Below are 13,657 nucleotides of genomic sequence, written 5' to 3' on the forward strand. Positions count from 1 at the left end.
GCGTGTCAACTTCAGCCCAAGTGAAGTAGCGTTGTTCACTTCTTCCCTACACCGTGCACAGTTCCCTTTGAACCGACCATTTTGGCTCCCTGCAGTTTGGAATCTTGGTTGACATGGCAGAATACCCTGTGCAGTCCACTTCGGTGGGAACAACTTGCTGAACGGAATGCAGCTTGAGTGTAATTTGCATGTTCTCCCCGTGCTCCCCTGGGGTTCCCTCCAGTACCCACTAAAAAAATGCCCCCCCCTCCCCCCCATGTTTTTTAGAGGGTGGTTCTTACAAAAGTCCAAAAAGCAATGTATTCATGTAATACAGATGGTAATTTGCATGAGAAATAAATAAAAAGAAAAAAATCTGTTATAATGATCATCCGCTTATAGTGATCAATTTGATCCGTCCCAAGGTGATCACTATAAGAGGAGTGCACTGTATTTTAAATGCAAATGTTGTACTCTTGCATGTTTACAATACTGGCATAGCTGAGCGCTTAATAGGGGTCGACCGATTATCGGTTTGGCCGATTATAATGGCCGATATTCATCATTTTGCCGATTATCTGTATCGGCATTTTCATTGGCTGTTTGCCGATATCATAATTTAATAAAAAAGTGCGCTAATTTGCGGCTGCTGCACCTGGAAGAATCCTCTCCTACAGTAATTCCCTCTGTGTGTGATCTGGAGCAATGTCCCGCCCACAGCGCTATCTGATTGGTTACACATCAAGCAATAGCCTATCAGAGGGCTCAGAGATGAAATCTTGACACCTCACCTCAGTGCTCTCTGTTCAGCGCAGCCTGCACTAGACAGGGGGACAGTGCGAGGCTGCCTGAAGCGAGAGCAGCGGACTAGTTGGCTGTTGTGACTGTAACAGTCACACTGTGTTAAGGAAAAGCAGCAGATATTGCCATGCCAAAGTTGTAATAAAGTTAATATACATAATAATTACCTACGCTGACATTGCAAAAACACCACGATCTTATGAGCGATTCGTATGAAGCGCTGCCTCGCACAGTGCAAAGTGTGGAGTGTGGAGAGGTCTGTCTATCATTGAGAGAGATGAAGCAGTTTAATTGAAAATGCGCGCATGCACTTTGTTGCAGTGATAACGATAACAAGATAACAGAGATTATTTGTGTACTGATAGCATAATATATCTTTGAGTAACTTTGGTGCCTGCAGTGCTGTCGCGCTGCGTGTCCGAAAAATACATTGGCAGCCAGGCATGTCTGGGCAAGCTGCAGAGCAGACTTTTTTTCTCTTCTCTGCCTGGAACAAGGAACCGAATAAACTAGGATGAGACATTTCGTCAGCGGAGCGGACTCTGTTTGGAATGAAACAAGGAACCGAATAAACGAGGATGAGACATTTCGTCAGCGGAGCGGACTCTGTTTGTTTGGAATGAAACAAGGAACCGAATAAACGAGGATGAGACATTTCGTCAGCAGACTCTGTTTGTTTGGAGGATGCACGGATGAACATGTTTGTTTCAGTATTCTCCTTTGAGAGCCTGGGGGTGAGGTTATCAGGTGTAAGCGGAGGGAAACCCTCTATTATCTTGTTACTGTAGTGAGTCGGTGTTAGTTTGTTAAAAGTATAAGTCCACAGATTTATCTTGATAATATGCCCAAGTCTCCACTAGATTGAGCACACACGCACACACACACACACACACACACACACACACACACACACACACACACCACTTTGCTTAATGTTAATAGTGTGACTATTTTCAATTAATATTGCAGTTGGATAAACTGAAGAAAATGCATTTTAACAATCGGTCGTGTTATTCAAAATTTTGACACCAAGATTTTCTATTTTACTGCAAATATATATCGGTTCCAAAATATCGGTTATCGGTCTGCTTGACTCGCGATAATCGGTATCGGTATCGGCCATGAAAAAGCCATATCGGTCGACCCCTAGCGCTTAACATGCTTTTTACTGTCACAAGTTAATTCACCTTTTGGCACAAGAGCGAGCACAACTGCTGGTTTGGGGGTTTGAGGATGAAGCTGACCTTTCTGTCTTCCCTGCTCAGGTCAGCTGGTCCGCATGCTGCTGATCACACAGGTGACTCGCTACCTGGATTTCAAAGTGATTGAGGGCAGCTTTGTGTACAAGAAGGGCACCATCCACAAAGTCCCCTCCACTGAAACTGAGGCCCTGAGATCTGGTAAGTCATGTGGGCAGGGTTCTTGAAATCCTTGAAAGTTTGTGAATTGGAGGGGGGGGGGGGCGTCAAGACATCAAAAGTGTTTGAAAATAGACATGGGTCATTGAAAGTGCTGGGATTTAGGGTTTTGCCTGCATAGAGAATTACGAGGTGATCGCCTCCGTCAAATTTTGCTCTGCCTAGACTTCTCGACAAGGGAAAAGAAAATCGTTTCTAGCGTTATTGACATTTGTGAATCGTGTTGCAGTCGGTGGATTTCTGTCCCCACAGTGGGGATCCTGTAAAAAGTAACCAAATACGGATGTAGTACTTCTCTCCTTAGCTCTTATATTTGTTGATTTTTAAGCGGTGACGCCGCTTCTATAAGTGACAATGTGTGTTTGTGGGTGAGATGTGCATGGGAGAGATGTGGGAATGAGATTTAGCCTAGGCCACTCCCCCAGCTCGCCGGTTGGCACAGACAGAGACACATGTAGAGAGAGAGAGAAGAGCGTCTCGTCTTGAGGACTATAGCTTTTCAAACCACACACTCTCTCACACATCTGGAAATGAATGGAGAATTAATTTCCTCATTGGCACGCTATAGACCTTATTCACAGTGCGGCCATCTTGGATTACGTCATCGCACAGGGTGGCAACGCGTCTGAGCCTGCGTTACAACCCATGTAAACAATGGAGCGGTGGTCCCAAAACCTGAGTTCTGTTCCACCAATTTCTTTTGACAAAATTGATAAATGGGCAGATGACAACGTCAACATCCCCAAAAGGATTAAAAAGAAGGGCTACAGTAACTGGATTGAAGGGTACATCCACGATATTCAATGTAAATTAGGGTGCAACGTTACTGTGTACAAAGACTTGCTATCTGTGCAGTGCTTGCTCCGCCGTCATATTAACTTCACTTATCGTGATTTTTGCATGTTAATCATGAATCAATCTAACACGATTAATTTGTAATCTGACAACTTTAGTAGCGCTAACATTGCTGACATCGTCAGTTAGCTGTAAGTAGATATTGGCCACTTGACGTTTCCATGCTAACATTGTTTTATTAAATGGATGAATGAGCGTTATTCTATCATTAGTATCCTACTTTTCAGATAGGTTTAACGTTGAAGGATACGTTCATATCAAATTACATAGCCTGGAAGCTTGCTTCAAATTACATATAGCTTGCTTCAAATTACATAGCCTGGAAGCTTGCTTCCAGGCTATGTAATTTATCTACTATGTAAAATATCTACTTACAGCTAACTGACGATGTCAGCAATGTTAGCGCTACTAAAGTTGTCAGATTACAAATTAATCGTGTTAGATTGATTCATGATTAACATGCAAAAATCACGATAAGTGAAGTTAATATGACGGCGGAGCAAGCACTGCACAGATAGCAAGTCTTTGTACACAGTAACGTTGCACCCTAATTTACATTGAATATCGTGGATGTACCCTTCAATCCAGTTACTGTAGTCCTTCTTTTGAATCCTTTTGGGGATGTTGACGTGGTCATCTGCCCATTTATCAATTTTGTCAAAAGAAATTGGTGGAACACAACTCAGGTTTTGGGACCACCGCTCCATTGTTTACATGGGTTGTAACGCAGGCTCAGACGCGTTGCCACCCTGTGCGATGACGTAATCCAAGATGGCCGCGCTGTGAATAAGGTCTATGGAGAGAGCAGCTCGAAACACGCGGACACAGTGTCAGAGAGAGGGGCGTGGTGGACAAGGGTCAGACCTGCAAACCTGCACCGCTTACTTCAACACCTGAGTGTGATTTTGTCTTACATCGTCGCTCTAGGGCAGAGGTGCCCAAAGTCTTTCCTATGAAGGGCCAAACATTAAAGGAGGACTTACCCCCTAGATATGTATCAGAACAGTGATTTGAAAATACCTATGGAAAAAACCAAGAAATGACATATATACTCTTGTCTATACTAAACTCTTTGGCTGTGTTCAAGTCAAGATTTTTTTTCTGAAATCGACGCCATTACAGTTTGCCTACCGCCTCAAAAATAATTTATTTGAGAGGGGCAATATCTTTTATAAATATCAACAACTAGCCAACGCTGGTGGTCTGTATGGAAAGAGTGTTGCTCAAAATGGTTGAAAGTGATATCAATTTGGCCATTCAGTGGCGAACTAGAAATTTAATTATTTTTGTCCCATTTTGTCCCATGTGTGTGTGCGTGGCTTGTCTAAACTTACGTTAAAAGAGCCTCGCTGCTCGCAGCACACAGCACAGTGAGGACAAACCTCTCGCTCTGGGGTAACACAATGCGAGATTTCTCCACGTAATTCCCTCGTCTAACTAGAGATAAACCGCGCAATGAAATCCGTTTTTAATTTGCGTTTTGGGGCTTTTCGTGATTCTTGTTGAAAGTTACAGCACCTCTGATTTTTCCTCTCAGGGCGCAGGAGGCAGCACAGAGCTCTTCTCCTCCTCAAATCCCCCCGAGGAGCACACACACACAGACAGAGCCAGTCGCTCTGCTCTGCTGACTTGATTTTGTGAAAAGTTGGCGTTGCTTGTACACAGTGATGATATTATATTAGCCGATATGTTTAGAGAAGCTTTGTCACGTTGTCACGTCGTAGTATAGCGTTATATTTTACATGTCCGCTAAACTGCGATGAGATTTGTTTGCTGAAATGTCAGACTGTTGAAAGCCCCCGCCTCTCACTGCTGCTGTGTGCTGCTGCTGCGCGCGCCCCCGCGGGTGCATGAGAGAGCAGACTTTCCCGTTTGACTGGCCGAGAGAAAGTGCTTCCAAGTCGGACTGATAGCCGCGGAAATGTCAGACTGTGCTCTCTCTGCTCTGGCCGAGTCCGAGAGAGCCCAGCTGCTGCTGCGCGCGCCCCCGGAGCTTGGGGCTAGTGCATGAGGTTACAGTACGACTCTCCCGCCCGCTCCCGCCTGCCTAGGCTGGAGACAGTGCTTCCAACTCGGACTGATAATATAAACATCATCATTCGAGCTTATCCAGGTAAGATATTAATAAAGTAGTGACACATTCAGCGGGAAACTAACTATAATTAAGACATGTGCCAACTTTGACGACGTTTGGTTCAGTATTTTAAGAGCAAACTTCAATAGGAATAGGCTTGGAGTTCTGAGGAGCCGAAAGGGTACAGGGGGAGTAGTGGAGTAACTATCTTGAAATCCCATAGTCTTTGGGGACAACCTGACGTCAGGTTGTACCAAATCTCCCATTCATTTGAGAAAAAAAAAAAAGCAGTGTTCGACCCTTAGAGGGCGCTTATGCCAGATATGCTGCTGAAAAATGATACAAATGGTCAAATGGCAACAGTTTGGTGTCAAATGTGGAAATTTTGACCAGAATTCTTCACACAACACCCCCAAAGTCATATACAGTATATTGGTTAAAAGCTGAAAAAAAGTGTTTTGGAGGTAAGTTCTCCTTTAAACTCGATGGAGGGCCGTGGGCCGAAAAATCTTACGTGAAATGATATTACATTATAATGTATTAGTAATCTATTTTACAGACAATTTACTTTCTAAATCTAAAATAAATTTTAAAAATGATAAAAACACTACTACGCTACTAGAAATAAGGTGGATAATGTTGTTCTAGGAAGTGAGTGAAGCTTATTCCGCTGCTGGAACTCATTGCTTGCCTCTCTGGAAAGGTCTGGAAAGGAGCCCGCTGAAGGTCAATCAATCAATCAAGCTAAGTCAATAATACCATTATTTTAACAAGCAAACTGCCTCCCTCCCTCCAAAGGGTTGATGGGGGTGTTTGAGAAACGGCGCTTCAGAAAGTTCCTGCTGTTTATCGCCAACTTCGATGAGAACGACCCCAAAACCATGGAGGATGTCGACCCCAAAAAGACGCCGATGAGGGACGTCTTCAAAAAGTTTGACCTGGGCCAGGACGTCATAGACTTCACCGGGCACTCCCTCGCACTCTACCGCACAGACGAGTGAGTCGTCTTTCTGCTTGTTTCAAAAATGTCTTTATAATACTACAATACATATCGTTCCTCCAGCTGTGTTGTAAATTGTACTAAGTTGCAGTTGCATTGGATTTTTAAATGCTTTCCATCCCCCTCCGCCCAGATACCTGGATCACCCTTGCATAGACGCAATAAACAGGATAAAGCTTTACAGTGAGTCTCTGGCCAGATACGGCAAGAGTCCGTACCTCTACCCCCTGTACGGCCTGGGAGAGCTGCCTCAAGGCTTCGCCAGGTAGGAAAAACGGCAGTGCATCATAAGCTCAGATATCAATGGGTGATTCTAGTCACACAGTGGTGGGGTTGGGTGGAAGAAATAAATTCACCGCTGCATTGCATTTTTTTCCCCTGTTTCATAATTTACTGTAAATCCTGACATTGTAACTCTTGTTGTTTTACGGAAGAGCAGGTTTTGTTTACCGCTTTTGTAAAGACTCTTCAGATAAAAAAATAAAAGGGCAGACATGCACTCAATAAAATTAACATTATCTGTAAGCTTTGCTATGTATTGAAATATTTGTCTCAGCGACTAATTCAGTCAGGCCCAGACATGCCGCGGCACGAAGCGATTTTCAGACCAAAAATTCAGGCCAAAATGATGCTTACAAACACAACCCGGACTATACACTACACACAAACTCATCTAAATTATAATTAAATACTGAGGGTTGAACTGATTAAAGCTTAATCAATTTATCAGATTTCTTCTTCTTCTTCTTCTTCTTCTTCTTCTTCTTCTTCTTCTTCTTCTTCTTCTTCTTCTTCTTCTTCTTCTTCTTCTTCTTCTGTGTGTGTACTTTTTAGCAGATACAGCTTCTTCTCACAGTTCCTCTGTTCTCCACCTCCACACAAAATCAATAAAACAATAATCTAAGAGTGACTTGAGGTTAATGAGGTACCAAAGAAGTTAAAGGAATTAACTCTATAAACTGTATGGCAACCATGAATAAAGCTAACCTTCACACATAGCAAGTAACCCTGCAACAGGCATATCAGTGTTATTCTAAACATAGGCTACGATTTAACACATGACCAAAATGGCTGGCCACTTAGCATTATGCTAGTGGGCATTTGCATATCAACAGACACATTAACAAACAGCTTAGCAGGAGTAGTTTACACCTCAGCTCAGTAGCACCCTACAATGATGATCACAGGTACCCAATACATTAGATGCAGGGCATGTTGCCCCCATTCACTTCATAGTAAACTCTGGTTGACTAATGAAGAAGTTCATTTACAAAATATAACAAAATAAAGACTTCATTTTTCAACCAACTCAATGATCATGGTGTTTAACACCTTACTCACTATAGAAAAGAGACTTCATCTACCTTGGCTGTTGTCAGTCTGACGCTCCCAGGGAGAAATACAACACTTCCTTGTTATTTTCTGGGTGATCAATTTTCCGGGAGTGTAGATGAGTAACTTCCTCTAGACCTAGCCATATTTTCAAAATAAAGGCCGTATGTTGCATGCATTTCTGATCACCAATAGCATTTTTTTTTTTTTTTAGGGCTTTAAAGCATGAATGAGAGATGAATAGAGGAGGGCCAGCTATTCTTATTTTTGTAAATAAAAAAAGACCCTCTACCAGGGTGGGCTGAGACTATCTCCGGGTGGCTGAAGCCCACCCAAAAAGGGCCCCTGTATCTCACCCTAATATACCCTGCCCCGTCCCCCTAATAAACAAAAGTGTCTGGTAGGGAGGGATGTAAAATGTCATCATTTGAACACATGTATTTGACTTTAGTAATGTAAATTATATCACATATGGAATGAATTGTGTGGCCCACCCACTTTTATTCAGGCATACCTGCAATTTTATTTCTGGCTACACCACTGGCCCAAAGTATCAATAATATGGGGTGTAGTTGATCTTCTGTTTGAATGAACTTCCTCTTGTGTTCCTGTTTCAGGCTGAGCGCCATCTATGGAGGAACCTACATGTTGAACAAGCCCATCGACGAGATCGTCATCGAGAAGGGAAAGGTGGTGGGAGTCAAGTCTGAGGGAGAGGTGAGCATGTTGTATTCGAAGCATTTAGTCCCAAAACCAATCATCCATCACAAGTCAATGCTTACTCAAAGAAGAACCATTGCCAGCATGGAAGTGCTTCAGGAAAAATATCCGTTTTGGAGGATCGGGTCACTTGTTTTTTAAGCAGTGCAGCTGCTTCTATATGTGATATGTGTGTCCGTCGGTCCGTTTGTAGCATGAGACGTCCGGGGGCGGGGCTAGGAAAAAGAGGTCACATAAAAGAAAATCCCATTGACTTTTAGACGAGGGAACCAGAAGTGCTAACATCCAGGTCTTCCGGACTCATTCCTGCTGTACTCTATTGCCCATGTTTTAGCTGTGTTGTTTCTTCATCAAGGCAATATCGAGGAGATATTGGCTCAAAGTAAGCCAAGTGTCAGCAAATACAGAGAAGAGCGTGCATTGTTTGTGCTTCAGTAACGAATCTTGCACGAGAATGGTGTGCCTGTTGAATACCCACCAATTAAATATTCCTGCTGCAAAGTCAGCCCCCTTAACACTGGAATAAAGATCGACTGTAGAGGCTATAAAGAATAGACTACTAGAGGAATAAAAGCATCCATAACATTTATTTAGGAACACAATTATTATTTTTGCAACAGTTTGGTGCTTTCACTATTTTGTGCTCTAGCAATCCAAATTTACTACTAGGGACTGGAATTTCATGCATTTTCCTTAACGATCAATTAATCATTAACTCATTGAGTGCCAATGACGTCGATCGGCGTCAAAGTAAATAGTAACGTTGAGTGCCAAAGACGTCGATCGGCGTCAAATGCGTTTTTTGACGGTGGGACGTGGATCAAAGACTCAGCCATCTCCTGTACAAATATTGTAGCTATTGAAGGTGTATAATCTATTTTACGGACTCATTAGGTGGCGACAGTGCTCTCCAGATTAGAGAAAGGTCAGGAAAACAGGAGGAAAAAGCCCCGTGATGAAAGAGAAACCGCTCATGCTGCAGCCAGAGCCATATAGATTGCTCTGGCTGGAGCTGACGTTGGCTGCGAACAGCAGTCAATCCGCGCCCACAACTGAGTCCCTCTGTCTCTGCTGTATAGTTTCTCCACACGATTAGCCGCCAGAAAAACAGCACCCGACGCCGAAGGGCCAAACCATTCTCAGCAGTCCGGTTTGGCTTTTCCGTGTCGCGCTGGGAGCCGGCGCACAAAAACGGAGCACTCCGAAAATAGACGCTGGGTGCGTGAGGCTGTGTGTTAGTGTGGGGAGGAGTTTGCAGCTGAGAGGGGGAGAGGGGGGTGGGGCACGCAGGGCACCACACAACTACACCACATCACTACATCAGAAAATATTAGCTTCACAGTCAGTGAATGTGCTTGAAATGCTTCATTTCACAAAAGGCTGAATATCTCAGCTTCTAATTTGAAACGCCTGTTTTTGCTTAAAACAACCTATATTCTCCGGCTCATAACTAAAGAACGGAAAATGGTATCAATAAACTTTTTTTTGCTGATGATACAATAGTCTCCTCGTTCTTTGTGCGTGTTTGGTGTTTACATAGTAATATCACACAATATTCTGTGGGCCTCGAGAAATCACTGAAAACGCTCTGAAACTCTGGCACTGGGAGCGTCCGTTCTCCAAAAGTGGCTGGCACTCAATGAGTTAACGTTGTTTCCCCCACCCCGAAAAACATGTCTCGTCTTTTTCTCAGTTCAAGTTTTATTTAACCTCACAGTCACCACAGTAGCTGCATGTTATTTATGTGACATTCGTGGCATGAATCATAAATGAAAATAATAATAAAACAATAATTAGCCTAAAAAAATAAGGCTCACCTCCTTTGAACAGCCGCTCTTGTTCGCCTGTCCTTGATGGTATGGTATGGTATAGTATGGTATGGTGTTTATTCTTAATCCCGAGGGGAAACATGGTTTGCCACCAGAGCGAGTACAGATACACAAACAGGAAAAGTAACATACAGCACAATACGAGTTACATAACACAGTACAAAAAAAAGAGAGCCTCACAATGCAGAGCTAGCAGTGTTCATTAAATAATTTTACAGCAGCAGGAACAAAGGACCTTCTCAATCGCTCAGTAGAGCACCGAGGCATCAAAAGCCGATCACTAAACGAGCGTCGCAGAGCATCAAATACATTATACAAAGGATGGCCTTCAAAAGGAGGAGGAATAGAGTTCAACTTCGTCCTTGTTCTCTTGGTTATAGTGATCTCCAAGGAATCAGGGGGAAGGCCAATCACTGAGCCAGCTTTACCACATCTCCTTTTCCACGATAAAGCAAAGCTTCTGTGTTATTGTCTCTGCGACTGCACGCACATCACTACAGCTTCTCTTGGCTAAAGCAGATGCGATAGTTTGCTGGGAGGACGATGTTCCACTTTCGCCTTGCACTGCAGCCATCGGGTGCTGAGTTTTAAGGTGGTACATCATTAATGGGGTACTGAAGTTGTATTTGAGAATGGCGTTGCAATATTTACATTTAGCATTTTCATCTTTTAGTGTGTAATGCTCCCACACTGGGCTGTGTTTTGCTCTTGCTAGCGCTCATTTTGCCATCTGTTTGTTTCCTACTTCCTCATGTGAGGACCTTCTCATGTGACCACTCCTTCTGTTGCATGCATCAGCTGGGTGAGGTACGCCCTCTGCTGGACTGGTATAAAAGTTAACGCACACTGAGCTCTGGAGATTGAAGTGATACAAAGTAACAAAACATGTTGTCGGTCACAACAGTTAATTGATTTTAATCGGTTACATTCTTAACGATGGTTAATTGTTAACATCCCTAGGGCCAACACAGTATTGGATTGAATGTATCTGATCCATCTAACCTCTCTTGCTTTCTCCCTCTCCCTCTCTCTCTCTCTCTCTCTCTCACACAGATTGCCCGCTGCAAGCAGCTGATCTGTGACCCCAGCTACATTATGGATAGGGCCACCAAGGTGGGCCAGGTGATCCGGGTCATCTGCATCATGAGTCACCCCATCAAGAGCACCGGTGACGCCAACTCCTGCCAGATCATCATCCCCCAGAATCAGGTCAACAGGAAGCATGGTGAGCGCATTCAGGAAGTGATGAGAGAAGCTTTTAACTTTTAATTTCCTTATTACAAGAAATGCGATGCTTTCCAACGCACCTGCATCTGATAGTTGGATGTGTGAATATCTCAAAACAAAATAGTTACTTCATGCAAATCAGGAAGATCATGTTTTATTCTAACATTAAAAGGGTGAAGCCCGTGAATAACCGTTATGAATAAATGGTAAATTGATAGTTAATTAAACATTCGTTTATAGTAATCTCACTACTATAATAAGGCGGCCTGTGTTCTGCGGCGGCGTGCAGTTGAGCGCACGGAGCGTGCTACAAATGAGCACGTGGAGCTAGAAATGAGCGTGCAATATTTCTAGATTTACTGGTAATCTCTCGAGGCACATTTTCAATTTGCATGAAAATCTGTTGGCATGGTCAAAGAAAATCTGGATAATAGTGAAATTAGCCTGGTTTAACTTTTTTCTGTTTTCAGACCACACTAACGACGTTGTCATGTAAACGGAAGGCCAAAATGCAACAGAAGTTTGATGCAGGGAAACTGGGCCTTAGGCCTATACATGACAGGCCTACCTGTAGTTTACACGACAACGCTCCCTGCATAAACCGGCAAACTTTTGTTGTGTTTGGGCCTCCCATTTACATGACAATAACACCGGCGTTATTGGAGCCTGAAAAAAAAGAAGTGAAACCAGGGTCCAGAGTGGAAATCTGATAACACCGCTTTTACCGTCACTGTGTAAAGTGGCAAAAGACAATTCTTGTGAAAACTAGCCTATCAATATAGCACTCAACAAACAATCATGACATCATAGTCTGATAATGAGTTGTTAAAAATACATAATCTGCGATAAACGCCTGCTAACACTCACCTCACGGCCAGGCGCATTGATTTCCTCAAGGGCCATGTGAAGTGCTGCAAAGAAAACAGGTTGTTTTATAGGGCTTTACTGGGTTTTTATTCTGCAATGCAACCAATCTGCAGCAGTTTAACTTTATCACCATTACTGACTTCTGTGTCACTCTATGATGTGGATTCATTTAAAGTTTAGTCCTATAAAGCTAAATCAATCCCGCTAGAAATAGACCGAATACAGGAAGCTAGGCGTTTTTACCTTCTGTGTCTGTTATCATTTTAGTACAATTATGTTAAAAATGTAATATGCTGCAAATAGCTTTTTATGTTTATTTACAATTCATTTAGGCTATCAGGTATAGTGCGCCCAGTACACTGCACTGTGGCCGACCCATGAGCCCCCCCCCCATAGACAGAAGACTGCTCATGAACTGGAAGCCTATAATTCATTATTGGCTCACTTCCACCACATTTTACTGCCCTGCACAGCTCGTCACCACTCGGCTCTAATCGTTTCGGCTCGATGGACGTTTTGCTTCCACCGCGGATCATCTGCCCCCACCCACCCCCGCCCACAGCTGGTCGTCATAGCGACCGCATATCTGTCCTTCGCTTATAGCCGAAGTAGGCTATAACATAACATTACAATTAAATCCATCCACAGAACTTTTAAACTGTTTATGAAATACTGGTGCCTCTAAATGACCTACAGTGTACATGGGCGAATGTGACAATCGACCAGGAGAATGGATATCACTTTGTAGTTAGTCAAACTCACAGGCATGCACTGCGCTGTGCGGGGACGGGAGAGGCGCAACAGAGTGAAGCCTCTACCCCGCGGCCTCTCACCAGGCAAGACCGCGGCTTCACCAAACACCCGCTGCGGCCTAGCAGAGCGCTGCAGCCTCCACTCAGCTACAGAGCTCCCTGAGCGAGCAGCAGACTTTTTTCTCAGACAATTGAACACCCGCCACGATTTTATTTCACCGGAGGCGAAGGCAGCAACACAAAAGACTGATGGAAATATACATAACAGAAGAGAAGGTAAGCCCACTAAACTGGTATGCAGCCGCCAGCATTGCATATGACAGTCAGTAGACAGAGTAAACACGATTCTGCCTGACCAATCAGTCGTCAACAATGTTTTCACGTCACCATATGAACCCGGGTTCACAGAATAGAACCACGACGAGGCAGGTACTAAAAGTAGCACGACTCGAACCCAATACAACCCGGGCTGGGATAGTTTTTAGTGGTGGAATGAGACCATTTATCGAGTCGAGCGGAGCGGGATCGCGCTACTACCTGCGGTGGAAATGGGCCATATGTGAAAGGTTTTGTTTCAAAGATGCTATATATACTTTCCTCTCAAATGTTCCTGTGTTGTAGTTTAGTCTTTGTTTATTTACCGTATATCGCCCTTTAGCACAAGGATGTTTAGTTTTTAGTTTTTTTTCTCATACCAGCACAACACAGACTTCATATACTATACCACACCATATATACTACACACACAAATGAACTTTGGAAAAAGCTCTACACACCTTTAGCTCTGCGAGAGCTTGAACCAT

General features: G+C 43.5%; 1 protein-coding gene across 1 annotated transcript in view; it reads left to right on the forward strand.

Moving 5' to 3' along the window:
* Positions 1-13,657, forward strand: part of gdi2 (GDP dissociation inhibitor 2) — a 68,925-nt gene that overhangs the window by 53,651 nt on the left and 1,617 nt on the right. Inside the window, exons 4-8 of the mRNA XM_083653599.1 lie at positions 2,046-2,180; positions 5,926-6,124; positions 6,261-6,392; positions 8,077-8,176; positions 11,062-11,233. Of these exons, the coding sequence (XP_083509725.1) occupies positions 2,046-2,180; positions 5,926-6,124; positions 6,261-6,392; positions 8,077-8,176; positions 11,062-11,233 (738 nt within the window). The remainder of the gene's footprint in view (positions 1-2,045; positions 2,181-5,925; positions 6,125-6,260; positions 6,393-8,076; positions 8,177-11,061; positions 11,234-13,657) is intronic.

The sequence above is a fragment of the Poromitra crassiceps genome (genome assembly GCF_964638095.1).
Source record: "Poromitra crassiceps genome assembly, chromosome: 2".
Classification (NCBI taxonomy): Eukaryota; Metazoa; Chordata; class Actinopteri; order Beryciformes; family Melamphaidae; genus Poromitra; species Poromitra crassiceps.